The 22,975-nt window shown below is 43.8% G+C and overlaps 2 protein-coding genes across 2 annotated transcripts in view; one reads left to right on the top strand and one right to left on the bottom strand.

The window, feature by feature from the left end:
- Nucleotides 1-3,377: 3,377 nt before the first annotated feature.
- Nucleotides 3,378-19,870, top strand: LHFPL5 (LHFPL tetraspan subfamily member 5). The gene is made up of 4 exons (XM_067753191.1): nucleotides 3,378-4,241; nucleotides 8,913-9,149; nucleotides 12,806-12,832; nucleotides 14,282-19,870. Exons 1-3 carry the CDS (start codon nucleotides 3,830-3,832, stop codon nucleotides 12,814-12,816), a joined length of 660 nt encoding a protein of 219 aa, XP_067609292.1. The 5' UTR covers nucleotides 3,378-3,829; the 3' UTR covers nucleotides 12,817-12,832; nucleotides 14,282-19,870.
- Nucleotides 19,542-22,975, bottom strand: part of SRPK1 (SRSF protein kinase 1) — an 81,302-nt gene continuing 77,868 nt past the window's right edge. The window contains 1 exon segment of the mRNA XM_067753187.1: nucleotides 19,542-22,025. Coding sequence (XP_067609288.1) covers nucleotides 21,841-22,025 — 185 coding nt within the window. The 3' untranslated portion in view covers nucleotides 19,542-21,840.

Below are 22,975 nucleotides of genomic sequence, written 5' to 3'. Positions count from 1 at the left end.
AAGGATCCACTCCCCACCCCTTCTAGCTTCTGGTGGTTGCCAGCTTCCTTGGCTGTGGCTGCATCATTCCAGTCCCTGCCTCCATAGGCATGTCGCCTTTTCTTCTTTGTCTTCTTGTCTGTGTCTCTTAGAAGGACACTTGTCATTGGATTTAGGACCCCCCCTCGAGATAATCTGATAGGATCTCCTTATCTCAAAATCCTCCATTTAAATATATCTACAAAGAACCCTCTTCCAAATAATGTAACATTCATAGGTTCTGGGGATTAGGATTTATTGATAGATCTTTTGGGGATAGATAGTTACAGCACTCCATGAATATTTCCCTTCCCTGCTGTCCTCAGGACCTTCCCATGGAGGGTGGGATGTCATGCCACAGCAATCCATCGTTACCTGGTGCCAGCATGCTCTCTCTAGAGCAGGCCGGGAAAGGGGCTTCAATTCCACAGTGAGAGAAGAGGCTCAACATCCCCCCGCAGGACACACACAGCAGGGTATCACCCGCACATAGGAAGGAGGTTAGGAGGCTGGTCAGCCAAAACCAAAAACAATATGACAAAAGTCCACTAGAGACAGGAGCCACCACCCCTGCACCTTTCCAGGCATTGATAGTGACTGATTTCTACAGCTCCCACGGGCACATAATACTGTTTTTGATTTATTATTTGGAGAGTGAGAGGGAGCACCAGGGGCATTGGCTTAGCTCTTCCTAGTATATTACCCTTTAGCTCAAGGGTCAGGGGGCCAAGGTGAGGATTCTACCAGTTCCTGAGGTGATCTGGTCTAACCATTCAGGAGCATGGGGTGGGTTAAAGGCCTTGCAGTTCAGTCCTTTCATACACCTGAATCTTATTTTAAGGGTCCTATGCCCTCTAGCAACAAGACTTAATGAATTCTTTGAGCCATTGCACATAAAGGTCTTGCAATTCATTTTATTCCTTGAATCAATAATCTAGACAACTGGGCTTGTCTTGCTTGACATTATTCATTGCCTTTATAAGCAGTCACCCTACTCTGTGTTCCCGATTTCTTCATTACCTTTAAATCTGTCTGTGGCCAAAGCTACTCAGTTCCCCAGAACTTGACCCCCAGAGGGCACATGATCCCTATTTTTTGCAGCTGATAATTTGATTAGCTGCTTCTCCTCTCCGTATCATGGGCTGCGGTTTTCCCAACTCCAGACATAAACAGGAATATCAGAGGCTTTTGTCTGAAGCCTGGGCCTGAAACTCCCTTTCTGGTGCTAATATTTGGATCAGGTTAGGGTTCTTTTTTTATTCGGCCTCACAGCTTGCAGGATCTTAGTTCCCTGACCAGAGACTGAACCCGTGCCCTTGCAGTGAAAGTGCTGAGTCCTAACCACTGGACTGCCAGGGAATTTCCCAGATTAGGACTCTTTGATGCCAATAGCGAAAACCCACTCTAGCTAATGAAAGCAAAAAAGAAGGAAATGGAAAGATAGTGGGTGAGTCACAGAGCTGAAGATGGAACAGAGCCACCTGTCTTGGGCGGGGCAGGAATCAAGGTGGCTCTAAAGCTCCCAGTAGCAGGAGTTTATGGATTATCTCTTGAGGATGTTGCCAAGCCCTGACTAAACAATACCTTTTTTTCCTCATGTCAATCCACCACCAATTCAGATTCCCTAGAGAGAGACTGATGGCCTAGCTTGGGTCACACACCCAGACCTGTCTCTAGGGTCTGTGTGCCCTGTGATTGGCTATCCCACCAGAACCTCAGAAAGCAAGAGAGCCTTCTCTCAGAGGCAGGGGAAGTTCTGCTGGTCAGGCCAAACAAAGAATGTCCATCCTCTCCTAAGAGCTTGGCCCCAGGTTAGGGCCTTTTCTGAATGGGGGAACATACAGCCCCTGCTCTGGGGAAGCTCCCAGTCTGATGGTGGAGACACAGGCCATGCCTTGATGAACTTCCCGTCTGATGGCAAAGACTGGTCACAAAACCAGAGATTTAAGAGGAAGAGGAAACATAGGTAACAGCACAAATATGTTTAATGCAAGGTTCTTTTTAATAGTGAAAAATTGGAAACTGTCAAAATACCCCCAAAGGGGAGAATAATTAAACAATTATTACATAAAGACTAAAATCATGTTTTTGAAAAACTAGTAATGTGAGAAAAAAATTGGATGCTAAATACGTGTACATTATTATCCAACTGTGTAAAGCAGTATGTCCAGGAGGAGGGAAATACACCAATATGTTAACAGAGGTAATAATAATAACAATAGTAATAGTAATAGTAATAATACTAATAAACATTTCTGAGCACTTTTATATGTGAGGCCCTGGGCTAAACATTTTACATATGTTATTTTACCTAACCGTTATGTGACAGATACTATTATCATCCCCATCTTATAGATGAATAAACTGAGGCTTGGGAAAGTTACATCCTTAGCTAACAAGTGGCTGACTCAAATCCAGACCTGCCTAAAGCTCCCAGTTTGGGGTTATGAGTGATTTTTATTCTTTTATGTAACTTTCTTGAATTTTTCTATATACTAATCATGTATTTACCTATAAATTCAGGAAAAATATAGATATTTTGAAAAAGAGGGGAAAAAAGGAAATATGCAGGGGGGTGAGGGAGGGATGTGGGAGTTTGGGGTTAGTAGATGCAAACTATTACATATAGAATGGATCAGCAACAAGGTCCTATTGTATAGCACAGGGAACTATATTCAATGTCCTGGGATAAACCATCATGGAAAAGAATTAAAAAAGAATGTGTATATGTGTATAACCGGGTCACTTTTGCTGTACAGCAGAAATTAACACAACATTGTAAATCAACTATACTTCAATAAAAAATAAATTTAAAAAAAGAAATAGGTAACAAAAATATAAACAAGAGGAGAAAGACATTGTATTGAACAAAAAGCATATGTTAAGGTCTGAGAAGGCTCATAAGAACTGTTCTTTACTTTGTAGCTTCTATTATCACCCTATCAGTCTGCATTGCAAATACACATATATTTACATATATGTAAATACCTCACGGTCCTTGAGAGCAGGGGCTCTGTCCTTTGTATTCTATGGTTCTTTCTGAGGGAAGATATCCTCCACCATAGGGCGTAGTACACAATAGGCTCTTAGTAATTGTCGATTGAGCGATAGGGACGAGAAACCAGTGACCCGGAAGGCGTTGCTGGCCTCCGGGGTATTGGAGGTTCCGGGAGGATGACTAGGGAGCCAGGGAGCGGTGGGATGGGATACGGACTGCGCTCAAGAATCGCTTTTGCGGCTGGAAACCAAGCGAGAGGAATGTGACAACCGCAGCCTCACGCCTTCAATTCTTGCCTTCCCTGCTCAGGAGGGTGAAGGGGGGCCTTGATTCCCAGTGGCGGGGGTGTGCAGTGAGTAGGTCGGCCGCTCTGCACCTATCTCTGCCCGGAGTCCCGAGGCGCTGGCCACGGTGCTGAAAGCAATGCTCTCGGAGGAGGGAGGGAGGAGGAGCCGGGCCGCGCGAGGGGGGCGGAGCTCTCTGGTGCTCTCAGCTGGCATTGGGGGCGGGGCAGGGCGGCGCCAGCAGGCCCGGGACCACGGCGGGTTTGAGAGGAGGTAGGAGACAGGAGACAGCCCGGCTAGAGCAAGAGGGGACACAGGCACCTGGACAAGCTTCCCCTGAAGAGGCCAAGGTCATCTTCCCCGTCCTATTAGTCCTCTTTTTTCTACCTTGGAGGGAGCCTTACCTTGTGCCCTGACCTCCGCCTTCTCTCCAAACTTGGCTGAGGGGTGACCCACTTCCGGGCCTCCATCCATCTGCAAAGCCACTTCCAGCCCACAAGTCCCCAGCCCAGGACCCAGTGCCGTCACCATGGTGAAGTTGCTGCCTGCCCAGGAGGCAGCCAGGATCTACCATACCAACTATGTGCGGAACTCGAGGGCCGTAGGTGTGATGTGGGGCACACTCACCATCTGCTTCTCCGTGCTGGTCATGGCGCTCTTCATCCAGCCCTACTGGATAGGTGACAGCGTCAGCACACCCCAGGCAGGCTACTTTGGCCTTTTCTCCTACTGCGTGGGCAACGTGCTGTCGTCTGAGCTTATCTGCAAGGGTGGCCCGCTGGACTTCTCCTCCATCCCCTCTAGAGCCTTCAAGACTGCCATGTTCTTCGTGGCCTTGGCCATGTTCCTCATCATCGGCTCCATCATCTGCTTCAGCCTGTTCTTTGTCTGCAACACGGCCACTGTCTACAAGATCTGCGCATGGATGCAGCTGGCTGCGGGTGAGCAGGAATAGCAGGAGGGATAGCGGGAGGGCAGGCAGGGGCCCACCTTCTGTGGAGTCGCTGAGCCTCCTACTCAGCTGTCCTCCTTTATAGCGCAGCCATACTCAATGCCCTGCAGATGCCTTGGAAGAGTAATTAGAGAGTCTTGGGATGGCTGAGACCAGAAAGGCCTTAGAGATCAAATTGTTCAACCTCCTCTTCCTGTAGATGAGGAACTGAGGTCAAGAGAGGGGAAATGATTTTCCCAGGAGCAAGTCACTTACGGTAGAGTGAAGGTCTTTGTTCCCTAATTATAGGATTCCATACTTGATGCAGCAATTGTGAGCATTTGGGGCAGCAAGTGGAAGTGATATTTTGTGATGGGGGAGGGGAATAGGGTCTTTTAGAACTATGTGGGGTAGGTGGCTACTGGTGGTGTTCAGAGGCAAGGCCTTCCCTGTCCCCCTTTTCCTGCTCCTGGCCCCAGGCAGGCCACTGGGTCCTTGGGCCAGCTGGTCCTGCTCTCCTCTAGAGCCTAGAAAGGGATGCCTAAGACCTTGTCCTGCAGCCCTTGGTCCCTCCAAGGACCACACACAGACTGTCCATACTAGGGAAACGTCCAGGAGCCTTGTTAGGGACTGAAGGCTAGAGTGAAATCATCTTGACATCATTGGTTAGAATGAGAAGCAGTGTTAACAGGGAGAATGGAATAGGGATCAGAATCCCATACAACCAAACATGTAGACTCAAGACTGTCAGAGTTGGAGGGGACCCTAGAGAGCTATAGCATGCTCCCCCCAGCTATAGATGAGGAATCTGGGACTGAGAGAGAAGACTTAGCCAAGGCTACAGCAGATCATCTGGCAACAAAGGCAATAGAATAAAGGCAGTGAGTCCCAAGAACTAGCTGTATTCCAAAGACATCTTTTACTGAGGCACACATTTACATAAGTGTAATGATTTGTAAAGTACTTCCACATGTATCATCTGGAGGAGCCTCATCATGACACAGTGAGGTGGGTTTTCCTCCTGTTTTACAGAAGAGGCTCTTAGCCGGTAACTTGTCTTTTAGCACACAGGTAGTGAGGGACAGAACCTTCGACTCTGAATCTTGTACTCAGGCTACCTACCTGGTTCCAGAGCTGCCTCCCCAATCCCCCTGCCATCTCTCTCTCTCTCTGTACTCCGTCTATATGATGAGGGAGAGGCTGGGGCAGGGATGAGGCAAGTATCAGTGGACAGTGGGGAGGAAGAAGGGAGAATGAAGATTTAGCAGTTCTGTGACAAAGAGGAGTAGAATGGACCCTGGCACGCTTGCCAGCTGGTCCTCCATATCAGAGCTATGGGATGCTGGAAACACAACACTCCCTCTCCCATTTTCTCCACTGTCCCACTCCCCCAACCTCCTGCAACAGGTGCCATTTGCTGAACAGGCAGTGCCGGGAGGGCCTGGGTAGGGGAGGGGTCACCAGGCCATTTGAGTCAGACCCTGACTGGGTCATGCAGCCGAAGACACCGATAGCAGAGGTGGCCAGGTGCCATCCCATGAAACATTTACGCTGGGGGAGAGCAAAGGTGGTGTCGTGTTCCATTCTTCGGTGCTGGGGAAGGGAAGATGAGCCAAAGGGAGGGGTGAGGAGGAGGTGTGCCCCACAGCCAGCAGCTGGGAGATTCCTCCATTTGAAGAGACCTAAACCAGTTGGCTTAACCTTGCCAAGTAAGCCTGGGGCCAGGGAAGGGAGCAGCAGAAGGGGAGGAGGACTGATAAACGGGGCAGGGTGGGGCTGTAACTTGACAAAGGGAAGGAGGACTGCTGAACGGGGCAGGGTGGGGCTGTAGCTTAACAAAGCTAACTGAGCTTCTGGATGCCAGGTGTAGGCAGAATGTGGTCCCAGATCCTGAAAACACAGGTAGGGCAATTTGCTTGTCTGAGTTCTATTAAACTCATCTGTAGAAGGTAGCAACAGTACCCCCATCACAGGGTTCTTGCAAGGATGGGATGTTGTAATGCATGGAAAACACCTTGCACGGTGCCTAACACATGGTAGGTGCTCAGTAAACACAAAAAACACAAAACAACTTTATCAGTCAGGATGGATGGGGTGATGCCACAGTAACAGACAACTCCCAAATCTTAGTGGCTTATGACAAAGGTTTATTTCTTGATAATGGTACACGCTCACTGAGGATCAGTGGAGGGCTCTGCTCTCACTGGGCTCTTCCAGAGCCCAGGCTGATGGCGCATCAGCTGTCATCTGGCTGTCATCATTGCGAAGGGAAAGGGAGCTCTGGAGAGTCTCCATCAGCTGTTAAATGCTCTGGCCTGGAAAAGCACACGGCATTTCTGCTCACGTTTTATTGGCTGAAGGAATTTTTATGAACTTGCCTAACTTCAAGGGAGAGAGGAGAGGAAGTATAATCCTACTATGTACCTGAAATACTTGTAAACAGCTCTAATGACAGCCACATCCATCGAGGTTGCTTCCATCTGACTTCAATGCCAATAATAATAGCAACAACTAACATTAACTGGCCACTTACCATGTACCAGACACTGCAGTAAGCACTTTCTATACATGGTCACGCGTAACCCTCATAACCCTGTTCCGAGTCAGGTATTATTATCCTTATTTTACAGATGAGAGACTGGAAGTCAGAGAGGGTAAGTAAACTTGCCTGAGAATACCCTGCTGGCCTCTATTTAGAGCCCTGAGACACCACAATGGGATGGACCCCCGCTGTGCCCAGGTAGATGGGTGGGGTGCTCCTAGAGGGCTGTGGCACCCATAGTAACAACCTTTTTCCAAGTCGGAGGCCCTGGGATCTTTTCTGAACCCCTGTAGGGAGGTGCTGTAGAAGGAGAAGGGGGCCATGCCAGGTACCAGAGGACTTGTCACACACCACGTGGGGAAGAGCACAGGTTTTACCAAAGAGCTCTGGGAGGGTCCCCCTCCTCCATCCTAAGGATCTTGCTGTTTGTCACTAAGTCTAAAATGTCACCACTAAATACATTCGGCTCTTTGGAGAGATGTCAGTCTGGGAGGCTTGGGGGAATTAACTTTGAAGTAAAGAAAGTCAGGAGCCACGATAGCAGGTCTTGGCTCTGCCCTCGCTAAATGACTGGGCAACTCACTTAGTTTCTGAGACCTCAGTCTTTTAATCTGAAGATGGGATATTAATACATGGCCTACTTCACAGAACTGTGGTAAGGGTCGAGAGAAAAATGGTACATGAAGTATTTTGTAATCTATAAGAGAAGTATGTAAATGAGCTCCTCCTAGAAAAAAACAAGGACGGTTGATACATTTAGGTGGGGAGGTGGGATCTTTGATCTTTACACTTTGTTGTACTTTTGTTCGATCTGCTAACTTTCCTTGCAAGAGCAAGCGGAGCCCCAGGTTGGTGACTTTGGGTCCCGCGAGGTGCTTCTCCATGGGGCTCCCAGGTAGGGCACAGCTTTGGCACTAAAGAGCCTCCAGGCCTGTGAAAGGAGGGCCAGGGGTGGGAAAGTGGCACAGACAAGGGAAGGAAGGCACCCCCTGCCTGCCTGGCGGTTGTCCTTGGGTTGCCCCAGTCACATCCCAGGAATATATACCTGTCTTGGCAGCTAAGTTGGGGTGGAAATTTGGTGGGCGGGTGTGGGAGTAGTGGAGGGAAGGCGGGGAAGATGAAATTTTTGGCTGTCAATGCTAAATCAATGAAAGCACAGTGTGGCATACTAGCTAACACTCAGGAAATGCCAACTATGTGTCAGGCAAGCTTCTGAGCACTTTTCCAATATTAACTCATTGTAACCTCGCTGCAATCCAAACAGCTAGATACCATTACTATTCCCATTTTACAGATGAGGAAACTGAAGCAAGAAAACTTAAGTAGCTTGCTCTGAGTCACACAGCTAGTTAGTAAAGAGCTGGGCTTGAGATCCAGGCAGCCTTCCCTAGTGTTTCCCAGCTTTTCCTGTTGAGAGAATCACCCAGAAGAGTGCTTTTAAAGACAGGGATTCCTGAACCCAACCCTGACCTGGGAATCAGCATTTTAAACACATTCAGGGAAGTGTGGACAACTGCACTGTTCCGTAGTGGGTAATAGTGTGGAGACCTGTTTGATTGAATGGAAGGTTCATGAAGGAAGCAGCCAGAGATGGGGCTGGAAAACTTCCTGTATTCATTCAATCTAAGATACCTGAGTTGTAGGACACACCATTATTCTATGTGCTGTAAAAAGGAAAAATACTTCTAATCAAATTGTAGCCTAAAGCTTTATTACACTTATTTCAGAGATGTTGGAGTATGAACAAATGTACATCTGAGGAGTGATGAGTTCTCTGGGCTGGGACCAGATTTTGGGAGGACTTTGAAGCCAGGTGCCTCGTCAAGTCCAAAGTGAGGGGTACAGCTGAGGGCCTGGTAGAACCACCTGGTGCTGTGGCAGAACCTCCCAGGGCTGCGGAGCTCTGCTCTCAGCCTCTACCCCTGACCACTGGCCCCCAGGGGCAAGTAGCTTTAGCTCTTGGAGCCTCAGTTTTCTCCCCCGTGTTCTACAAGAAGGATGGCAGGAGCTGCCCCTTGTGCCTCTCAAGGCTGTTAATAAGAGAAGAAGGGAGGTGACACGATGACAGCAGTGCAAGGTGGGAGGCAGCAGGCGAGCACACCCAGCTTGACACCATCTGTACCCCTCCTGCCCCCTCAGCCACAGGCCTGATGATTGGCTGCCTGGTCTACCCAGATGGTTGGGACTCAAGTGAGGTACGGCGCATGTGCGGGGAGCAGACCGGCAAATACACACTGGGCCACTGCACCATCCGCTGGGCCTTCATGCTGGCCATCCTCAGCATTGGAGACGCCCTCATCCTCTCCTTCCTGGCCTTTGTGCTGGGCTACCGCCAGGACAAGCTGCTCCCTGACGACTATAAGGCCGATGGACAAGGTAATTCTCTCTACCCCAGGGAGGTGAGGCTTCCTCTCTGCCAGGTGCCTGAGGTTTGGCCACTGGCCAAGGGTGAGGACACCAAGACCGATCAAACACAGCCCTTGTCGCAGATGCCAAGGGCCAGTGGAGGGTTGCAGGCTGGCATGCGATAAGGCATTGACAGACCTATGTGGCAGAGGCTGTCTGTGATAAAAGCGTGTCCCCCTGTCCCCCTGTACTCGCAGGGCCTACAGGGCAGAGAGCCCTGGTCCAGATTGGGGAGCTAGGTGTGGCCTCCCATAGGTGGCACTGAGGCTGGGTCTTGAAGTAACAGGGGAGTTTGCTAGATGGAGAGAGGAACAACAGGGGAGCAAAGGGGATGATGATTTTTTGGGGAAGGAGGAAAGGCAGGTTAGGGCAGAGATGTGACAGCTCCTGGACTGCAGATGGTGGGAGCCTAGCCCCCTTGGGTTAGAGTAGCCTGGGGGTTCTCCGCATATCCATTTTCTGATCTGAGCCTCATTTCCCCTCATTAGAGGGTAGGAGGCAGGTTTTTCCTCATTTTTAAAAAATACCTACTTCACAAGATTGTACTCAGGAACAAGATAAGGATGTCTGCTCTCGTCGCTTCTATTGAAGATTGTATTGGAGGTTACAGCCAGGAAACTTAGTTAAGAAAAAGAAATAAAAGACATCTACTTTGGAGAAGAAGAAGAAAAACTATCTCTATTAGCAGATGACATGATTTTGTATATGGAAAGTCCTAAATAAGCCACTAAAAAACTATTAAAGCTAACATACAACTTCAGCAAGGCTGCAGAATATAAGAACAATATACAAAAATGTATTTGTATACACTAACAATGAACAATCTGAAAATGACATTAAAAAGTTTCTTTTGCAATAGCAACAAAAAGAATAAAATACTTAGGAATAAATTTAACAAAAAAGTAAATGAAAGGTACATGAAAATTAAAAAACATTGTTTAAAGAAAAGGCCTAAGTAAATGGAAACATCCCTGTTCATGGATCAGGAGACTTAATATTGCTGACATGTCAATACTCCTCAAACTGATCTACAGATTTAATGCAATTTCTATCAAAATCCCAGCTGGCTTTTTGATTTTAGGATCGGCTTGTCAATTGGAAATGCAAGAGACCCAGAATAGCCAAAACAATCTTGAAGAAGAACAAAGTTGGAGGACACACATGTCCTGATTTCAAAACTTACTAGAGGGGCTTCCCTGGTGGCGCAGTGGTTGAGAGTCTGCCTGTCGATGCAGGGGACACGGGTTTGTGCCCCGGTCCGGGAGGACCCCACATGCCACGGAGTGGCTATGCCCGTGAGCCATGGCCGCTGAGCCTGCGCGTCTGGAGCCTGTGCTCCGCAACGGGAGAGGCCACAACAGTGAGAGGCCCGCGTACCGCAAAAACAAAAACAAAAACAAAAAAAACACAAAAAACTTACTAGAAAGATACAATAATCAAGACGGTGTGGTACTGACATACGGATAGACATACAGATCAATGGAATAAAATAGAGAGTCCAGAAATAAAACCAAACATCTACGACCGACTGATTTCAGCAAGGGTGCCCAAGACCATTCAATGGGGAAAAGAATAGTCTTTTCAATAAATGGTGCTGGGACAACCAGATATCTATATGCAAAAGAATGAAGTTGGGCCACCTACCACACATCATATACAAAAATTAACTCAAAATGGATCAAAGACCTAAATGTAAGATATAAAATTATAAAACTCTTAGATCTTGGATTAGGCAATGGTTTCCTAGATTTGACACCTAATACACAAGTACCAAAGAAAAAAATAAACTAGATTTCATCAAAATTGAAAACTTTTTTTTTTTTTCCCCCGTATGCGGGCCTCTCACTGTTGTGGCCTCTCCAATTGCGGAGCACAGGCTCTGGACGCGCAGGCTCAGCGGCCATGGCTCACGGGCCTAGCTGCTCCGTGGCACATGGGATCTTCCCAGACCGGGGCACGAACCCGTGTCCCTTGCATCGGCAGGCGGACTCTCAACCACTGCGCCACCAGGGAAGCCCAAAACTGAAAACTTTGTGCTTCGAAGTACACCATCATGAAAGTGATGACAACCCATAGATTGGGAGAAAATATTTGCAAATCATAATCATAATGCTAGTATCCAGAGTATATTAAGAACTCCTACAACTCAACAATAATAAAAAATAACCCAATTTTTTAAATGGGCAAAGGATTTTTTTTTAAGTATACAGTTTTAATTAATTTATTTATTTGGCTGCGCCGGGTCTTCGTTGCAGCACGCGGGATCTTCATTGCCGTGTGCAGGATTTTAGTTGTGGCATGCAGGCTCTTAGTTGCAGCATGTGGGATCTAGTTCCCTGACCAGGGATCCAACCTGGGCCCCCTGCATTGGGAGCATGGAGTATTAACCACTGCACCACTGGGGAAGTCCCAAATGGGCAAAGGATTTGAATAGACTTTTCTTCAAAGAAGATATACAAATGGCCAAAAAGCACATGAGAAGATACTCAACATCATTAGTCATTATGAAAATGCAAATCAAAACCACAATGAGATATCACTTCACACCCACTAGGATGGCTGTAACAAAAAAGATGAACAATAACGAGTACTGATGAGCATGTGGAGAAATTGGAATCCTCGTACGTTGCTATAGAAAATGTAAAATTGTGCAGTTGCTGTAGAAAACAGAATGGCAGTTCTTCAAATGATTAAACAGAGTTACCACGTGACCCAGCAATTCCACTCCTAGGTATATACACAAGAAAATTGAAAACATATGTTCACACAAAAACTTGTACACATGTTCATAGTAGCATAACAGTCATGCATCTGATGACTGAATGAACATAATGTGTATATCCATACAATGAGTTATTATTCAGCCATAAAAAGGAATGAAGTACTGGTAATTGCTATAGTGTGGAAGAAAACATTGAAGCCAGATACAAAAGACCAGATACTGTATGACCCCATTTATATGAAATGTTCAGAACTGGCAAATCCACAGAGACAGGAAGTAAATTTTAGTATTTCCCCGGGGCTGGGAAGAGGGGGGAATTGGGAGTGATTGCTAAAGTTCACAGGGTTTTTTGGGGGTGATGAAAATGTTCTAGAAGCAGATAGTAGTGATGTACATTGCACAATGTAGTGAATACACTAAAAATCACTGAGTTGTATACTTTAAAGGAGTAAATTTTATGTTAGTAAATTATACCTCAATAAAAAAATAAAAGATTGTGCTGAGGATTAGTGTATATAAAGCACCAACAATACCTGCATATTTTAGGTGATGAATAAATGTTAGTTCTCTCCACCTTCTGTCTTTCCAGTACCTCCACTCTTTATATCATCCATCTGCCCAGCCAATAATAGGACCTGTGCTCCAGGTGCCCACTGACACCTTTAGGTCCAGGGGGGACAGTGAGGGAGGAAGTCTACATTTGGACCTTAAGTCTAGTAAGGGAGACAATCATGCAAGATGGAATCACAAGCTGATAAACATTATGAACAAAAAGTGCACGCTTTCTTGAGAGTGAATAAGAGGAATTTGAACTAGTTTGGAGAGGGAATAGTGTGCAGGGAATTATCCTGAAAACAAGGCTTGGTTGTAAACACATACTGTTCTCTTTTTTTTTTTATCGCAGAGGAAGCCTGAAGCAACAGGAGTGTTGGTGCGTAATTTGATTGGAGAGTGGTCTGTGTTCCTTTGGAAGTGCTGTGGCCTCGCAGAATGACTCAGGAAGCTGGGCTGTAGGGCCTAGGGGGAGAGGGGGTAGGGGGGTGGCTGTGGGGTGGGAGGGGGCAGGAGCTGGCTGGCATCTGAGACCTTCACTGAGGGGCAAACAGGAACCCTTTAACTTTACTTGTGTCTTGAGAAGTGGTAAAAGCACAGGGAGAGAAATAATTTAAAACAGGCAGGTGGTTTCATAAACTCATCTTTTTGTGGAGCCTGGCAAACAAGAACAGACTGTTTTTAGAAGTCATTATTGTCATTTGGACCCTTATTTTCAGAAAGAAGTTTACGTGATTTTAAGAGACATAGTGGAAAACCTAATAAAATAGAAAATAAAAGTCATAGAGAAGAAAACAAATATTACAGAAAGCTAGGCTAACAGAATTAGTGTATTGAGTATTAAATTTAGCTCCCTGCTCCCTGATAGCTGAAGCAAAAAGCAAAACACGAATTTAACCAATTTTTATGTCTGGTTGAAAACGAAACACATGTTAATTTCCTTATTGTCATTTCAGTTTCTAAAATGTGATTTAACAAGGACATGAAGGAACACCTTTAAAAAGAAAGAAAGGGTGGAGGAGGAGGGAGGGATGGAGGAAGGAAGAGAAGGAATAGCCCACAACAGTATCACCTCCCTGATAGCTGTCATTTATTGAGGACTTACAGCAGGCCAGGTACTGTGTGTGGGTCGCAGGGATTATCTCCATTTGAACTATTTTATTGATCATTTTTGCTAAGCACCTTCCCATCCTTGACCACAAAGACATACTTTTTTGAATAATGATAAATTAGCATCGTCCCCCCCCCCCCCACTTATGATTCTTAAACATTAATGTGCATAGCTCACCTGGGGATCTTGTTAAAATTCAGACTGATTCAGTTGGAGTGGTGCCAAGCACTGCATTTCTAACCAGCTCCCCAGTGATACACTGCTGGGTAGGGGTCACACTTCGAGTAGTAAACAGAGTATAAACGTTTTCTCATGTTTTTGCCATGTTCCTTACTGAAGTTTTTAAAAGCCACAAACTCCACAGCACTGGTGTACCATTTCATTGCTAAACGAGACCTTAGTTAGGCATCTAGCACTGCTATCATAGATAACTTTTTGCTCCTGTTGATAAATTCTGGAGTGGAATTACTGAATCAAAGCTAACTACAGCTGTCTGCTTTTTTTTCTTGCACTACATTTATTTACATCTTAAAAGACATGAGATTTTACTTGAGGGACACTAATACTATCTTATATACTAGTGAGGAAGTTTGCATGTCTGGAGTAGAACTGAATCAAAATGTGAGCATACGTGGGGAAGTTTTGTGTTTTTATTGGCTTAAAAAATGTCAAATTCTATAATCTTGCAATCTTTTTTTTTTTTTTTTAATACCACAGGTCATCTATTTCCCTGACAATGGAAAATGAGGGAATCAAATTCTTCAGAAACAGAAACTTGTTCCTTCCATGCTTCCCTGTATCTGCTGCTCTAGGCCTGAAATCCTGAAGCCTTTCATTATAGGATGCCAATCTCCTGAGACAAGACCTCCTACTGTATCGGGAAAACTCCAGCAAGGAAGAACTGCAGTGACCACATACAAGATGTTCAGAGACACGTGTTTAACTCTCCTGACTGGGGACCCACTTTCGCTTCCTATCCTTTCACACCAGCAAATTGCTTTACCCTCTTGAGGCCTCTCCGTAAAATGAGAGCAGGATGAGTCTATGTCTAGGGGCCTCCCAGGTGAGTCCCTAACAGTCTAATTCACTGAGGATACTTGTTTGAAAGCACCCAGAAATTAACACCCAGCTCTGAGAGGGCGATGAAGAAGAGGTGGCTGTAAGCATGCTGGATCATTTCAGGTTGAGGTTTAGGGAGTCCTTTGCTTTTTTCTTTTCAGGTTGTTTTCTTATTGATGCTCAGAGATGGGTAAGGAACAGAGAGGTCACCGGAACCTGAGTCCATCAGGATTGGGTGACTTTAGGATCTAAAAACTTTCGAGACTAAATTCTTTTTTCCCTTTGGAACCAAAAATCACATTTTTTCAGTGTCCACACTGACCCAATCAGAATGGGTTACCAGTTTTGGAAAGTTGTTACTTGTGGCCAGGTAATTTGTTAGAGTAATAGATGAACTCTCCTGTAAAAAAAACAACTTTGGACTTGGTACATTAAATGGGGAATCTTTTACCAGTCTCTAGAGGGGAACTCAGTTTAGGTAATACCTCACTGTAGCAAATGCCAAGACAAAGATTAGATTCTTTAGGCGGTTCCCTGCCCTAAGGATGGTATGTATTGCAATAGAAACAGGGTTTTGTTGATTATCTGCAGTGAATGATCCAGGAAGAACAGTGCTTTTTTCTGGTCTTTTGCCTGTTTGCTCAGTAAAGAGAAAACGTGGGTGCTGTTTTCTCACAGGTAGAAAGTGGGTAAATGTCGAACAAAACCATAATGGATCTTGTTGCTTGATCAACCAGCAGTGACACGGAAAACAGGTTTCTTATTCTGGGCTGCAGGGATTATTCAGAGTGCACTGGTTTAAAAGATGCCTTTTAACCAGTGCACTCTTGACAACCTGCCCAGTCAGTGCAGTGTTTCTTCTCCAGTTCAGATAGGCTAGGTATGAGTATCCCAGCATTGTCCCAGTTGATGAGGGGGACTATTAGAATGGGATTTAAGAATGATCACTTTCATGTTTTCTTGTGCTGATAAAATTATTTCATTGTCAGGCATCTACTTTATGCAAGCTTTTATTTATTTTTTATTTTTATTTTTGGTTGCGCGGCTTGTGGGATCTTAGTTCCACGACCAGGGATCAAACCTGGGCCGACGGCAGTAAAAGAGGTCTTAACCACTGGACCGCCAGGGAATTCCCTATGCAAGCTTGATGAACGGATAAGTGACAGAATTTGGCCAATTCTGTAGCTTTGTGACTTTTCTAGATAGATTTGTTCAGTTATTTCTTGTAATTTTACTTTTTATAAAAGGCAAAAGAAAAATTTCTAAAAGCCTCCCTAACTTCAAAATATTTCTCACTGAAATGGCAACCATGGTGGTCCACAGAAGTTTCTGGGGGGCTTAAGGTGCATCTGCCAATAGCCTACACTTTGCTCTCAAGAACAGTGAGTTTCACCAAAGCAGGAGTGTATGTTTACTAATGACCTGTGCTGGGGACAATCTTAAATCTGTTTGAGTCACAGGACTCAGCGTTTCACCTTTTGCTTTATCTTCAAGGAAACTCAGAATTCAACCTCTCCAATAAAGTAATGATTTTGGCTGACACTTAACAACTGCTTATCAGCCCTTTTCAAGTGGCTTTACCTTTAAATTCTTAAAGATGCTTCAAATATCATCTTGGAAAGTATACAGAAAGATTAATACAACCAGCACTCCTCTAAACCAAGTTGAGTTACTCTACTCCTTCCTCTGCCTTGCGCTGGAGCACAGGAATGGTTGTGATGCCCAAGCTTTACCAGTGACTAGCACTGAGCAGGTCAAGAGAGGTAAGAAGGCCTTATCATTTACATCTGAAATGTGAACCAGAAGGGTGTCTTTCCTAAATGCTTTCATTATCTTGCATTTCTGTATTAGTTACCTGTTGCTGCATAACAAATTACCCCTCGACTCAGTGGCTTAAAACCTTTCAGTTTCTGTGGGTTAGGAATCAGCAAGGCTTAGCTAGGTGTCTCTGCCTCAGCTAGGTGTCTCTGCCTCAAGGCTTCTCACAGCGCTGCAATTAAGGTGTTGGATCTGCTTCCAAGCTCAGTGGTTGTCTGCAGGACTCAACTTCTCACAGGTTGTTGGGCCGAAGGCCTGAGTTCCTTGCTGGCTGAGGGCCTCTCCAAAGGGCTATTCACCTGGCAACTTGCTTCCCCAGAGCAAGTCTTCCAAGACAGAGCAAGAGCAGGTGCACAGACGGAAGCACCCTTTGTAACCAAATCTAAGTGACATCCTGCTACTTTTGCCTTAATCTGATTGTTAGAACCACCACAAAGTCCAGCCCACGTTAAAGGTGAGGGAATTGCACAAGTGTGTGAATACCAGGAGGTGAGAATCATTGGAGTATTTTAAAAAGTTGTTTCTCATAGTTATTTGTAATTAATTTTCTGCTGAAATGGGCATTTACTAGAATGCTTTACTGGAACAAAGATTAGATTCTAGTAACCGTACATGCTGATGGATACATGTTTGTTTTGTAACAAATTGCTGAAGATGAAGGGCCCTAACCCTCAAACTCACCCCACTTTTGCTATCTAACTTCAAGTATTTATAGTAGGGTCCACTAATTTCCAACACTGACCATACTTTCCTCTATATTTAGTAAATCCAAAGCAACCAATGAAATGTCGTAAGGGCACAACTTCTATGAACATAGCTCAAATTGCAGGCAGCTGATACACTGATACCAACCCAGTTCTGCCAAATGGGAGGGCAAGGCTTGTTACTGTATTATAACGGGCAACAACTAGATATGAATTAAGGACAAAAGAGAAGATTATGATAAAAAATTGAACCTGGGAGGATATAAAATCAGATTGATCATCTATGTAGTGAAAACCCTCATCCCTTTACAAGGAGTGGTACAGTCAGTAACAGAGTAGGTACTAATGTAAACTTACTTAGTTAAAACTTCTAAACACAAAATGATCTCAAATATTGTTTTTTTTTAACTGAGATATTTCTGATATCATAAGGACTTGGTGTGGATAAATATTTGCACAAGGACTTAAAAGACAAATGCTTATCACTTGTTTTAAAATTCCACCTTTTAAAAACAAGACTAAAGTGACATAAAGACAAACTTCCTCCTCAGTAGGTCTCAAGATTCATATATATTATCTTTATATAAGTTTAGATATTATCTTTTCATATTGCTTTGAAGACTGAGAAAGAGCTGTAAATTATCAATGCTTTGCTAACTCCAACGGCACCAAATTGGTGGGCAAAACACAAAGGACTGTTGAAACTTCTCTGGTGTCCTAAGACCTTATTTACAGAGTAAATATAAGTTCAGATTCTATTATCAATAAATCATCAATTTTTTGTGATACTCTAAGAGCAAATCACTTTCCTTATAAGGCCAAACTGGAAGACTCTACAGGCATCAAAAATAAAACAATGAGCAGTGATGAAGTCGATTTGTAACCTGGGCAGGCTCTGGAGCAGCTAAATGGTCTCCCTGTGGACACTCAGGGCTGTAACTCCACCTCAGTTTGACAGTTATTTTGAGATAGCTACAAGCTCCCTTAGAACTTAAGTTTTCCAAAACCCTCAGAGTTCAAGGTCCATACATTTAACACAAAGCTTAGAGAAACTGCCTAAGTTCATCAGTCTGATGAACATACTGGTTTGATGAATTCCAATTTAATTTTTTTTGGTTGTTTTTTTAAACAGGTTACATTCTAGTCAACACTACAGTATGAACACACTACATATGTCTTAAGCATGGCTCAATTAAAACAAACAGAAAAAAACCAGTTTATGTAGTTCAGGGCTGGAGGACTTTTTATGAATAACATTAAAAATACCATAAATAGGAACTTCCCTGGTGGCACAGTGGTTGAGAGTTTGCCTGCCAATGCAGGGGACATGGGTTCGATCCCTGGTCCGGGAAGATCCCACATGCCACGGAGCAACTGAGCCTGTGCTCTAGAGCCTGCAAGCCACAACTACTGAGCCCGTGCACCACAACTACTGAAGCCCATGCGCCCTAGAGCCCACACACAACTACTTAAGCCCACACGCTCTAGGGCCCACGTGCCACAACTACTGAGCCCGTGCACCTAGAGCTCGTGCTCCGCAACGAGAAGCCTGCACACAGCAACTAGAGAAATGCCTGTGTGCAGCAACAAAGACCCAGCACAGCCCAGAAATACCACAAATAAAAATGAAAGGCAAATTAAAAACTGGAAAATGTGATGGAAAAATGACAAAGATGTTACCAAATCATCAAATAGGGAAGCATGCCAAAAGAAAGCTGGGTAATTGTAGGCTAATAACCCAAAACTACAAATGGCCAATAAAACCCATGAAACAAGCTTTTGACTTCACTAGTCATCTAATATGCAAATTAAAACAAGAGATTCCCCTTTTGGGGCAATCAAACTGGCTATTAGGAATAAAATGAGTGAGATTACAATAGGCCCATTCAAATACTGTTGGTCATAGCAAAACAGTCCAACTGTTCTCCACGTAAGTTAGGGAACATTTATTAAAAGCCTTAAAAACGTGCTTACTCTCTGCCCCAGCCATTCCATTTCTAAGAATTTATACTGAGGGGTGAATGAGACAAGTATATGAATACTTGTGTATAATAGTGGTCATCAGTCCAGTGCCTTTGAGTTCACAAAACTTTCGACATTTTGCACTTTGTGATCTGTGGGGGAAAACCCCCCACAAATACTGCAAAAATGGTATCAAATGTAGGGAATAACAATTTTCTTAGAATTTACCAAAATGTACTTTGTTAAATCCCACCCCACGCCCAATTTAAAGATAGAAGCAAAGCTACAAACCCCCCAAAATGGCATGTGTTTAAGCTACGCAGTTTCATGGCATATTTAAATTCAAAAAGCAACTCAACCAATCCTTTCCTCCATTCTGAAGCTAGGTCAGATCAACTTGGGCAACAAATAAACAGAAATCTCCTGGAAACATGTAGGTTATTAAATAATTTGTTTATTGTACTGCATTTACAAAGAAAACAGACAATGCAACCAGTAGAAAGAATAAAAATGTGTTTGGGGTTTTATTTTTTACTGACAGCAAATAGAAATCCTTTAGTGAGATCCTGGCAATTTGACATTATGATTGAGTTCAGGAAAGGTAGATGGGGTGCTTGGAAGATCAAATTCTACAGCTGCCTCTTTCTACGGCTTTTAATTCATCTGGCTCCTTAAGTGATAGAGGAAAAGCCCTTGTTTGGTGGGAAAACATTTCCAAAAAGTTACAGGTTCTCTCTTATTAAAATTTCTCTTCATGTCAGTTGTTAAAACAGGGCCTTCTATTTGTGTGTGTTTGGTTAGTTCACCTTAATGTCATCACCAGAATCCCTGTAATTCCACAATTGTGATTTTACAGCATAGAAAAGAATTCAGTTCTAGTCTGGTATTGCTTTAGATGTATATATCGCTGAAAACCCAAAGTGGATTAGAATTGCTGAAGGATTTTCCCTGCCGTTGTTTGATACAATCTATTTTCTTTATTCTTGATAGGTGCATAGAACAGCCTCACTTCAAATTCTTTCTACAGGAACATGTCTGATTTCAGAACTATCCATCAAGGATCGATGAACGGCTGGCCAGTTATTCAGGGTAATATGTTTACGAGTTAAATGGATTGCATAATTGCACCACTTTTTCCTTTGCCTTTGTTGGTAGATAAATGACAGAATCTAGATTCCAATCTCCTGTAAAGGAAGTTGGCTACCTAACAGTCTCATCGGTGCTTTGCTAGTAGAGCCTCAAGTTGCACCTCCTCGGCTTTCTGTAAATCAGAGTCCTGTAGCCGCTTCTGGAGAATGCTGTAATCCCCAAGGCCCACTTGGTCCGTGCAGAACAAGCAGCTGTGACCCCAATCCTGTCCCTCTTTTGCTTTTCAATATGACCCGAGGAATATATGTAATGTCTAGGGCAAGTCTAGGAGAGGCCCATCCTAAAATAATATTCACAACGCCTTTTCTCATTAAAAAAAAAAAAAAAAAAAGCCTCAAGTACATTTCAATCATCTCAAAATTTAAAACTTACATTATACAAAGGAATAGCAGCAGAGAATGGCTAACCTTAAACCAAACAAAAAGAGAAAAAAACCCCTACAACCCTCAAAATAAACAATAAAAAAAAAGTGCCATCCCACCCCCCTCCCCTTGGTTCTTGTATCCTGGGATTTCATTTAAGACCTGACTGAAGCCTCTGAGAAAATGAGAAAGGCAAAGTCGTAGGGGGAAACTGCTTTAAGGCTGAATTCTGGACAAGGTAAAGAAAAAGCTGTAAATAAAAGTTGGGGACTGTTTGTAAAAGAACCGAGAACTCTAGGACAGTTGCTTCTCAGATGGGAAATCTCTGAAATCCAGTTTTCCTTTCTAGAGTCATCCTGAATTCTTTAGTTATGGGGCAATAAACTCAAGTGCAATGAGTAAAGTGCCAGCCAGGGATTAAAAAACAAAACAAACAGCCAATCAAAGTAACTCTGCTGGTAGGGTACAGAAGAGACATAGGAAAGGACAGTTTGCAGAATATATGTGGTTCTGAAGAAACTACTAGTCAGTGGTTCCATTTTTGTTTCCATCAAAAATCAGACTGAAGATTCGAGGATCTTAGAGTTATTAAAGGATGAAAGGAATTTGACAGTGCTTTGAACAGTGATAAAATGGTACCCAAATACGGTGTTTATACAGCTCATTTAAAAAGATAGCAGTTTAAAAGTCGCAGAAAAAAATGTGAACATAGAAAACAACAGAAACAATCCAGGAAGATGATGCAGCCTGGATACAGCAAGTTTAATATCTCTGCTGTACACAGAAGTAATACCTTTCCCCTTCTCATCCTTATGCTGGCAATAGGATATGCACTAGAAAATTTGACTCTTAGAGTCAGTGAATAAAAGGATGAGCTCATACATCTTCATAGCTCTTTTTAAAAGGATGCTTATAATTTAAAGGATGTCCTAATGGAAAGACAAGGGTACAGGGGTGAGAGGCTGTTTCACATTTTAGTCCATTAGTCTTTGGCTGAGCCCAATCAAGGCCAAATTCACCTAGGATGCCCAATGGCTGTGGGGGGATCTCCACAGGGTCAAATAAGCAAACCCAAATGAACATGTTGGATTCAACAAAAACCAAAAAACACCCTAGAAACCCTTGAAGGAAGAGCTTCACCCTGAAAAGGGAAGAGGGAAATGGTTGGAGGGGAGGGGCAGAGGGCCAGCGTGTGATCTCTGCTGCAGTGCTGGGCTGGGGCTTAGGAGTTGAGCCAAGGGTGCCGGAGACAATCAGCGGCAGTGGCCCTCTTCTCGGGGATCAACTCCAACATGGGCAGTAAGAAATCTGTGAAACCAGCTGCCTCTTCCTGAGACCATTCATACTTCTCCACCAGAACCTCAAAAAGCCCCCAGGGTTTCAGCTTCGTGATGTGTTTCAGGTCACCTAAGGTAAAGAGAGTACAAAAGAAACTGACCAACACTGACAAGTGACAAGATCCTTTTGTGGAAATGCAGGAACTAATCCAGATAGTCTATGAAGAATCAAATTTTGCCATCAGAATCTAATCCTTCTCCATTCACAAAGCACATCTCTTCTCTAATGCATTCCTTGGAAAGAAGAGTCTCCATTTTTCACGAGGGCCTAAAAATTTTAAATAATTTTTTTCTCCACCATTCCAGGATTTTTTGTCCCAATCAAACTGGGCAGGCCTATCAGGAACTAGGTATTCACTAAAATGAATATTAAATGCCTATATACTCAGCATGGTCTCATACAGTGTTCAGAGGCAATTTATCACCACATACCAAGAATAATTTGCTTGTACTCTTTTTTTGGCTCAATAGTTTAGCAAATGTTGCTTCGAAATAAGGCAGTAATTAAAAAACAAAGAGCTAAAACTATGTCAAATGTATAAAAGTAACAAAATTAAAAGAACAAATAAACTTTCAGATACAGCTGCATCACACTCTGTACTATTCTGGAACATTACTTTTTGCCTCCTTGAAACAATGTTTTTTTAAAAAGACAGTCAATGATTAGTGACTTGTTAAGGTAAATGCTGCTTTAAATTTCTTTTCTTACATGACACGTATTTGAAGTCTCTTCTGTGGGCAGTGAGTGCCTAATTACCTACTTGGTATATGCCATTAATTTGACTTTGCACACAAGGAAGAAACTATGAAGCACTTCATTTTCCTGCCTCAAAGAAAAACATTAAGAAATGTTTCTGAGGATGCCTGCTGTCAAGTGTTGAGAAAGATGGTTTTTCTCAGCACTAGTGTAGAGGTTGTGAGGAAAAAGGGAACCATGGAAAAAAGTCCAGATAGTTTTCTAGTCCCTTCTAGGTCAGGGTTTCATACTTAAGCTTTTAAATATATTTAGAATGCATAAGA

Source organism: Pseudorca crassidens, chromosome 10 (assembly GCF_039906515.1).
Source record: "Pseudorca crassidens isolate mPseCra1 chromosome 10, mPseCra1.hap1, whole genome shotgun sequence".
Taxonomy (NCBI): Eukaryota; Metazoa; Chordata; class Mammalia; order Artiodactyla; family Delphinidae; genus Pseudorca; species Pseudorca crassidens.
The sequence above is the reverse complement of the archived record's forward strand: the minus strand, read 5'-3'. Positions and strand labels throughout refer to the sequence as shown.